The 9,107-nt window shown below is 44.6% G+C and overlaps 1 protein-coding gene across 2 annotated transcripts in view; it reads right to left on the reverse strand.

The window, feature by feature from the left end:
- Positions 1-4,101, reverse strand: part of RBM38 (RNA binding motif protein 38) — a 76,877-nt gene extending 72,776 nt beyond the window's left edge. For both annotated transcript variants that reach the window (XM_042465942.1, XM_042465941.1), the window contains exon 1: positions 3,787-4,101. In XM_042465942.1, the coding sequence (XP_042321876.1) occupies positions 3,787-3,954 (168 nt within the window). In that variant the 5' untranslated portion in view covers positions 3,955-4,101. The remainder of the gene's footprint in view (positions 1-3,786) is intronic.
- Positions 4,102-9,107: the final 5,006 nt, after the last annotated feature.

Below are 9,107 nucleotides of genomic sequence, written 5' to 3' on the forward strand. Positions count from 1 at the left end.
TGGGCAGGGACTCAAATACTGCCAGAACAAGTAGGAGAACCTTGAAATAGCTTTAATTGCACATATGCAACTAGTAGTAAAAGTTTATTCGGTCATTGACCAGCAAAACACATATGCAAGTTTTGCCCCCTTCCTCAGGTTGCTGTGACTTCAGCACATAAGATGGAGGGTGCAATTTTGGCTACAGTTCTCACAGTTGGGAGAACTGAGTATTCATATGTGATGACAGGCTTGGGGTGGCATCAGGGGAAGAGAAAAATCATTATTCCTCACCCACCCACCCACTTTCCTGAACTGTTTAGAATTCATTCAGGAGACAAGGGAGGTTTTTCTCCATCTCATCACTTCAGAAACTATATGAAAAAATGAGAAATGAGAACAGAAGAGGGAAAAGGGGAGAAAAATGCCACTCATCTTCATGGCACTAAGGGTAAAACGGCACAGAAAAAAACAGCTAAGACAAAAGACCAATGCAATGTGAAGAACGCATTAGGTTACAAAATCATTCCCTCCACCCACTCCCCACCACCACCCACCTCATAGAATAGAAAATGCTTCAGCAGAAATGAGAGAGAAATTAAAATAGTAGCCAGTGAACTGCTGCTGTTTTTATAAAGTCCCGAGGCTCAGGCTGCATCTGCACTGCAGAAATAATCCAGGTTGACACCACTTTAACTGCATGGTTCAGTGATACGGAATTCTGGAATGATCGTTTTGGGAAGCATTTAGCCTTCTCTGTCAGGGCTCTGGTGCCACAACAAACTAAAGTTCCCAGAATTCCACAGCACTGTGCCGTGGAAGTTGAAGTGGGGTCAACCTGGATTATTTCTGCAGTGGGGACGCAGTATCAGAATCCAAAAGAAGATGCAGACGCAGAGAGACAGAAAGTTTGGTGTTAACCAAGCACTGAAGTTCAAGGGATGCCCAGCAGAATACCATCAGTTTTGCACAGTCCACACAAGAACTAGCTCCTCAATATGGTGCAGAAGCAAAAGAAGAGACCTCTGAACAAGAAAACAGTCTATCCTGCCATGGACACATGGAGCAGATACTGCCAGAAGTCAAAAATATAATAAAAGACCCGTATCCCCCTCCACATGTTCCACACAATATATACTTCAGACCTCTATCTTTGGCCATCCAGAGATTTTGAGTTTCATCCCCTGCAAAAGGTCCTGGCTGGGGCTTCTGGAAGTTGACATCCAAAACATATGAAGGGTCAAAGGCTATAAGAACTAGTGGTTTAAATACAACTAAAAAAAAAATCAATGGATTCCCATTTCCATACTAAATAACTTGATGGAATCCTGTCTGCAAAACTACTTTTCCTCCACCTTTGCCATAAGTCCCCAAGCAATTGTTGTTCTGTCCCTTGAAGTCATTTTCAACTGGAAATCTGACTTATGTTGACCCTAAGGCGAACCTATGATAGGGTTTTCTTGGCAAGTTTCTTTAGAGGAGGTTTGCCATTGTCATCCTCTGAGGCTGAGAGAGTGTGACTTGCTCAAGGTCACCCAGTGACCTAGTCTTACAACTGAAGCTAACCAAAACAAAAACGAAAATACAGTATAGAGGACTGAAACCAACAAATGTGTGCTGCACTAGTCATGGGACAGTTTAGCTCTGAGTGCATCTACACTGTAGGAATAATGAAGTTTGATACCACTTTCACTGCCATGGCTTTATTGAGCTACAAGGGCCATGGCTCCATTGTACAGGATTGTGGACTTGTGAAGCACTACTACTCTTGGTCAGAGAAGGCTAAAGTCCTTGTAAAACCACAAATCGCACTGGATAGCACAAAAGCAGTGTCAAGCTGTATTATCTCAAAAGTGCAGACACAGCCTCAGTCTCCTAACCTCTAAGCAACCCCCTCTTCCAGAGCTACAAAAAAGGCTTACAAACACATTCACATAAACTGCGTCCAGTTCTGGGCACCACAATTCAAAAAGGATTTGGAGAAGCTGAAGCATGTCCAAAGGAGGGTGACCAAAATGGTGAAGGGTTTGGAAACGATGAAACCCTATAAAGAGAGACTTAGGGAACTGTTTAGCCTGAAGAAGAAAAGGTTAAAAGGTGATATGATGGCACTGTTTAAATATTTGAAGGATATTGAAGAGGGAACAAGCTTGTTTTCTGCTGCTCCAGAGAGCAATGGATGCAGGCTGCAGGAAAAGAGATTCCACCTCAACATTAGGAGGAACTTCCTGACAGTAAGGGCTGTTTGACAGTGGAACAAACTCCTTCCTCGGAGTGTAGTGGAGTCTCCTTCCTCGGAGGTCTTTAAGCAGAGGCTGGATGGCCATCTGTTGGGGATGCTTTGTGTATTCCTGCATGGCAGAATGGGGTTGGACTAGATGACCCCTGGGTTCTCTTCCAACTACGATTCTATGTTGTTTTCATTTGCCATCAGCTTGGCATTGATTTATGGTGACCTTATGAAAAAGAGACTTCTAAGCCCTGGAAATTCAAAGCTGTGGTCTTCCCCTTATCCTACAGCCTTCCACTTTATTGAGCACTGTTGTCTTTTCCAATCTGCCTTCATCATCATCATCATAATCATCATCATCATCATCATCATCATCAAGGCATAGACTGAAGAAGTCCTCAATACTCTGAAGGTACCAGATTCCTTTTGCAACCATAGGAAAAGCGAGTCCAGCTCAACTTTAGGAAGAACATCCTGACAGTAAGAGCAGTTTGAGAGTGGAGGACACTCCTCCCTCGGAGGATCATGGAGCCTCCTTCTTTGGAGGCCTTTAAGCAGAGGCTGGATGGCCATCTGTCACAGGGGGTGCTTGGGGTGTGAGTTCCTGCATGGCAGAATGGGGTTGGGCTGGATGGCCCTTGTGCTCTCTTCTAACTCTATGATTCTATGTAGTGTTTGGAATATGCTTTGACTGTGTATTCCTGCATGGCAGGGGCTGGCCCTCGGGGTCTCTTCCCCTCTAGGATTCTAAGTGAGGCACAGGTGACTTTCCAGATGTTTACAGACTCCCTCCCCTTCCACTCACAAGATAATTAATTGACATTATTAATGGCCTGTAACATGGATGCCTTTCGATCGCCTGGGGTTGGGCCGGGTGGCCTTTTTTGGGGGGGAGATCTCTTCCAACTCTGTGATGCTAGCATTCACACAGCTGCCTTGGGTCCCTTGTGAGAGAACGGCAGCACACACACAAAATGAAATGAAATGGAACAAAATGATTCCAAGAAATCTCTTTGGAACAAATTAAACACACTAGAAAAGTTATGGACACAGAAAGTGTGTGTGTGGGGGGGGGGATCTGAGGAGTTTATCAAATGAAGGCGATTGGAGCCTATCCTGCAAATATCCCAGAAAAAGAACGCCGCAAAATGATTTCCAGGCACAAAAGCCGCCCTTAAAGGGCTCCCATTAACAGGCATCTTTTGTTACTTTGGGGATTTCAGCGATAATGCATCTCCGGTGTCGCTTTCTTTGCGCAGTCGTGTGTGATGTGATGGTGAGTTCCTGCATGGCAGAAGGGGGTTAAACTGGGTGGCCCTGGCCGGGATTGTGGCATTCGAATCATCTCCGCTTTATTTGGGGGATGCTTTCGATGCCCTTTAATCTCTCTTTAACGCCCAAATCGGCCCCAGCGTGATACAAACTCCTGAGACATGATATGATCCGGTTTGATACTGCGTTAGCTGCCCTGGCTCAAGGGCAGGGGATTCTGGGAATGGCCCAGAGCCGGGGCAGCTGAACGCGGGATGAGCCCGGGTTCTCCCCTCCTGCCCCGCCGAAGGCGCCGGGAGACTCACAAAGCCGTATCCGCGGGACTTGCCCGTCTGGCGGTCGGTGATGACGACGGCCTCCTCCAGGTCCCCGAAGCCCTCGAAGTACTTCCTGAGCGAGGCGTCGGTGGTGTGGTAGGGCAGCCCCCCGACGAAGATCTTGGTGAAGGTGGTGTCCTTGGGCCCCGGGTGCATGGCGAAGGAGCAGCAGCGCCCGCCTGGCAGGGAGCCTCGGCGCCGGGGAAGGGGCTCCGGGGTGGGCTCCGGGGCAGCCCTCCAGCCCCAGCAGCCAGGCTCAGCGCTTGGCAAGGCGGCGGCTCTGCTCACTCGCCCGCCCGCTCTCCAGCCCCGTCCCTCCCTCCCTCCCTCCCTCCGTCCGTCGGGCAAAGCCTTCTCGCGCAGCAGCAGCAGCAGCAGCAGCAGCCACGGGAGGAAGCGGACCCGCTCCGCCGGAGAGGCTTTGTAGCCCCCGCTGCCTTGCCTCCTCCTCCCCGCCCCGTCGGCTCCGGAGCCAGACACCGGACACGCCTCCCTCCATGAAGAGGGGGGGGGCTGGGGTGGATGGGAAGCCCTGCACAGCCCCATGGGGCTTGTAGTCCCTCGGGGAAGAAGCCTTGCTGTTGTTGTTGTTGTTGTGTGCCTTCCAGGCAACTAGAAGGGAGAGCCAAAGGCGGTGAAGCTCGCGTTTGTTTCGTTTTTATCCCGCCTTTCTCCCAAGTTGCGACCCAAGGCGGCTCACTATATATATTAGTATATATATATATATATATATACTATATGTGTGTGTGTATTATTTTAATTGTTTTTTAAAGTGTTGTTTCAGTGTGTTCATATATATGTATATCTATACTATTTTAATTTTTAAGTGTTTTAATGTTTATATATATATATACATATACTATTTTAATTGTATTTTAAATTGCAGATTAAATGTGTTTATATATATATACACACACACACACTATTTTAATTGTTTTAAAGTGTTTTAATACATATACTATTTTAATTGTTTTTAAAGTGTTGTTTAAATGTTTTATATATATATATATATATATATATGGTGTTGTTTAAATGTGTTTATATCTCTCTCTATATATATTATTTTAATTGTTTTAAAGTATTGTTTTAATGTGTGTGTGTATATATATATAGTGTATATATATATATATCCCTTCACATAGTACTAAGAGAGATCTTGTAGCACTTTTGAGACTAACTGATGGAATGAAATTGGCAGCATGAGCTTTCATAGACTTCAGTCTACTTCCTCAGATGCATTCAAATACTTAAACAGGGCTATCACACTGAGACTGAAGCAAGCTTGTTTTCTGCTGCTCCAGAGAACAGGGCCCCAAACAATGGATGCAAGCTCCAGGAAAAGAGATTCCAGCTCAACATTAGGAGGAACCTCCTGACAGTAAGAGCAGTGAGAACTACAAAGATAGATTGGAAAGAGAAACAGCAGAATTGGAACCATCTATAAGCTACATTCTCTCAGCAATGGATTGAACAGGGAGAATGGCTTGCTGGCTCAGTACACACATTTCAGCACTATCTGACTCCATCTTCAGGTGAGCATCCTATAGTCGTCTATTCTCTTCACCTACAGGCTAGTTTCCATTGCCAAACTGGTCTTGCCTCTCCATTTCCATACACAGTGGCCAGTTCGCAGTGTCTTTGTTCACTAAGGGCCATCATTAAACTGGACTTGCTTCTTCATTTCCATACACAAAGGGTTTTGATTGAATTCACAGATATGTTAGTCTGCAGAATCAGTATGGGGAGAGATCTTGTAGCACCTTTGAGACTAACAGAAAGAAAGAAATTGGCAGCATGAGCTTTTGCAGCCTTCAGTCTACTTCCCCAGATGCAAAGGAATTTGAATTGACATCCTCCCATACCAATGACATATATAGGTCTATCTCTGGGGTCCAATCCACTGTCTGCATCTGAGGAAGTCGGCGGAAGTCTAGGAAAGCTCATGCTGCCAACTTCTTTCTTTCCATTAGTCTCAAAGGTGCTAGTGGTTCTCAACCTTTGGTCCTCTAGATTTTTGAGACTTCAGCTCCCAGAATTCCTGAACAATGAGGATACTGACTGGGAATTCTGGGAATTGAAGTCCAAAACTTCTGGAGGCCCAAAGGTTGAGAACCACTACAAGATCTCTCTACATGCCAGTCATTGTTGTTGTTGTTGTTGTTGTGTGCTTTCCAGTGGTGTCGTAAAGGGTATGTGTGACACCACACCACTTCTCCTCAAACATCTGCATCTGTGGCATTGGCCTGTTATCTCTTTAAAATGATGGGGAGATGGTGTGAGGAGGGATGAGACTCAGTGAGAGGAGAAAGGAGAGGCCACATGAAACCTATGAAATATCGAAGGGGAGCTGTGTCAGCCATATAGCAAATCCAATAATATCAAAAGTTTACCCAGAAGTGATGCCTTTAGTTTCTTTGTAGGTTTTTCGGGCTATGTGGCCGTCTCTGAAGATGCCAGCCACAGATGCTGGTGAAACAAACTCTTCTAGGACATGGCCACATAGACCGAAAAACCCACAAAAAACTATGGATGCCGGTCATGAAATCCTTCGACTTCACAGTGATGCCTTTATTGGACCAGCCGAAATACACAGTATAGACATTGCAAGCTTTCAGAGCTCCACTGAATTCTTCATCAGGCAAAGGTGTTAAAAACCATACAGGAGAAAAAAAGGAGAAGATGTTAGTCCTAGGCCTGCATTTTGCTGTTTCTGTTTGCAGTTCAGATGGTATGGAGGGGTATTACTTGCAGTCTTGCCTCTCCAGCCACATGTCCAGAAGGATGAAGACCAAGAAAACCGTATGGTAAGGTCACCATATGTCAAAAATAACCTGGAGGCACACAACAACAGAGTTTGTAACTCATGTTTGCACTCATGTAAATATAAATTCCTTTCATATGGTTTATTGGGAGCTATTATGTTGCCGTTGTTGTTGTTGTTGTTGTTGTTGTTGTTGTGTGCCTCAGGGTGACCAGATGTCCTAATCATAAAGGAGGACAAAGCCAGCGCAAAATGGAGGACCTTCAAGAAAAAATGTAGGGCATTGCCAAATAAAAGCGACAAACACTCATATAAATATATATTAATTTCACATGCTTTATGGACAGCTGTGTTAGCTATGTTGTTGTGTGCCTTCAAGTGCAGGGTGAGCAGATGTCCTAACCGCAAAGGAGGACAAGGCACTGCAAAATGGAGGACCTTCAAGAAAAAAAAGTAGGACAGTACCAAATAAAAGCTTAAAAACACTCCTGTAAATATACATTCATTTCATGTGATTTATTGACAGCTCTACTACGTATAGGCTATTGTGTGTCTTCAAGTCATTTCCGACTCATGGTGACCCTAAAGCAAACCGGTTGTTGCTGTGTGCCTTCAAGTCATTTCCGATTTAAGGCGACCCTATGGAGAACTTGACACAGGGTTTTCTTGGCAAGTTTCTTCAGAGGGAGGGGGTTTGCCTTTGGCATCCTCTGAGGCTGAGAGAGTGTGACTTGCCCAAGGTCGCCTAGTGATTTTGCATGGCTGAGCAAGGATACGAATCTTGAACCACTTGCTTGGGAAAAGGTCCGTGTGAGCCTGCTAGGAGCATCTGTTGGGCTGCTCTTGAGAACTGTGGAAACTAGATGGACCTTTAATCCACCAAGGCTTTTCTTATATTTCTTAGGTTATTTTTAGAAATTGCAAATATTGGTATAAAGAACTGAGCGATAAACAAGAAAGTACCAGAGTTACTTTTCTTGCTTTCAAATAATCTTGTAATCTTGAAAAGATACGTATAGGAATGATATGGGTCAGTTGGCAAATTAATTCCATACTGTCGGAGGGGAGGCACTAGAACAACGACTGAACCAAGATATGAAGGAAATGAAAGTTTTGTTTCTGTTGTTAAAAGGATACAGAAACGTGTTAATTATTGTAAAAATTACTGAATTAAAGAAGGGAAAGGAAAGAAATGGCAAATATTGCTTTTTTGGACTACTACTTAAGAGGTGGTTTTGCCAGTTCATTTCTCTGAAATATAGCCAAAAGCACCTAGTATTCCAGAGTGGTCTCCCATCCAAATACTAACCAGGGCTGACCCAGCTTAGCTTCCAAGATCAGACAGTCTGATGCCTCTAGAGCAATGGTTCCCAGACGTTGGTCCTCCAGATGTTTTGGACTTCAGCTCCCAAAATTCCTGACTCTTGAAAGCTGGCTGGGGCTTCTGGGAGTTGAAGTCCAAAACACCTGGAGGACCAAAGTTTGGACATCACAGCTTTAGAGTTTTTAGTCCCTTGGGATTCCAAATATGTAAGTCAAGGAACTATAAGAACACAATGTGCATTTGTGGATATTTGACCCTGGGGCCTGCTTACTTTCCTGATCATAAATTGCAAGTGGTGCTGGATGAAATCAAGTTAAATTTATTTATAAATGTGTTTATTTAAGGGATTTATATCCTGCCTTTCTCCCAAAATGGGTTTCAAGGAGGCTAAACCTGGAGCAATTCTCCCCAAAATGGGATTCAAGTTGACCAAACCTGGAGCAATGAATTGTTTGCACTGAGATCAGTGCCCATCTCAACATAGAAAGTGCTAAAACTACATTTCCCAAGAGGCAATGCAAGGGACTGGGGGGAATTAAGCCCCTCCCTGAACAGCTGCGGGGAAGTCATTTGCATAGAGGGCGGGAAAAGAGTCAGCTGGAAGGAGCGCTGGATTTGACTAAGAAATGTCCGTTTGCAAAGCAAATGTTTGCCTTTAGAAGCCCGCCAGAGAAAGGCGCCTAAAGGAGGTTTCCTGCAAAAAGCAAACGAAGATCCCCAACAAAAGGAATTAAGATTGCAAACAATTGCTGCCACTGATGGACTGAGAAAGTCCCTGGGAGGTTTTGGCCTTTTTTTGGTGGCTGCAAATGAATGATGACAAAGGTCCAAAACACACTGCAGAAATAATCCAGTTTGAGACTGCTTTAACTGTCCTGGCTCAGTGCTAGGGAATCCTGGGAATTGTAGTTCATTGGGTCACTATTGCTCTCTGACAGAGAAGGCTAGATGTCTCTCAAAACTACAACTCCCAGAATTCCCTAGCATTCAGTTAGAGCAGTTAAAGCTGTCTCAAACTGGACTATTTCTGCAGTGTGTTTGGGACTGAAGAAGCCATGACCCCCCCAAAAATGCAGATGGACGAATTTTTCTTCGGATCTCAAGTGGCCACTCTGGAAATATTTTAAAAAGTGTATTTTGATAAAATTAATGTGAGGTTAAAAAAATCAAACAAAGCCCAAAGCAGTTTGCTGGAACAGTTCTCAGTTAGGAAAACCAACTAAT

Source organism: Sceloporus undulatus, chromosome 4 (genome assembly GCF_019175285.1).
Source record: "Sceloporus undulatus isolate JIND9_A2432 ecotype Alabama chromosome 4, SceUnd_v1.1, whole genome shotgun sequence".
Classification (NCBI taxonomy): domain Eukaryota; kingdom Metazoa; phylum Chordata; class Lepidosauria; order Squamata; family Phrynosomatidae; genus Sceloporus; species Sceloporus undulatus.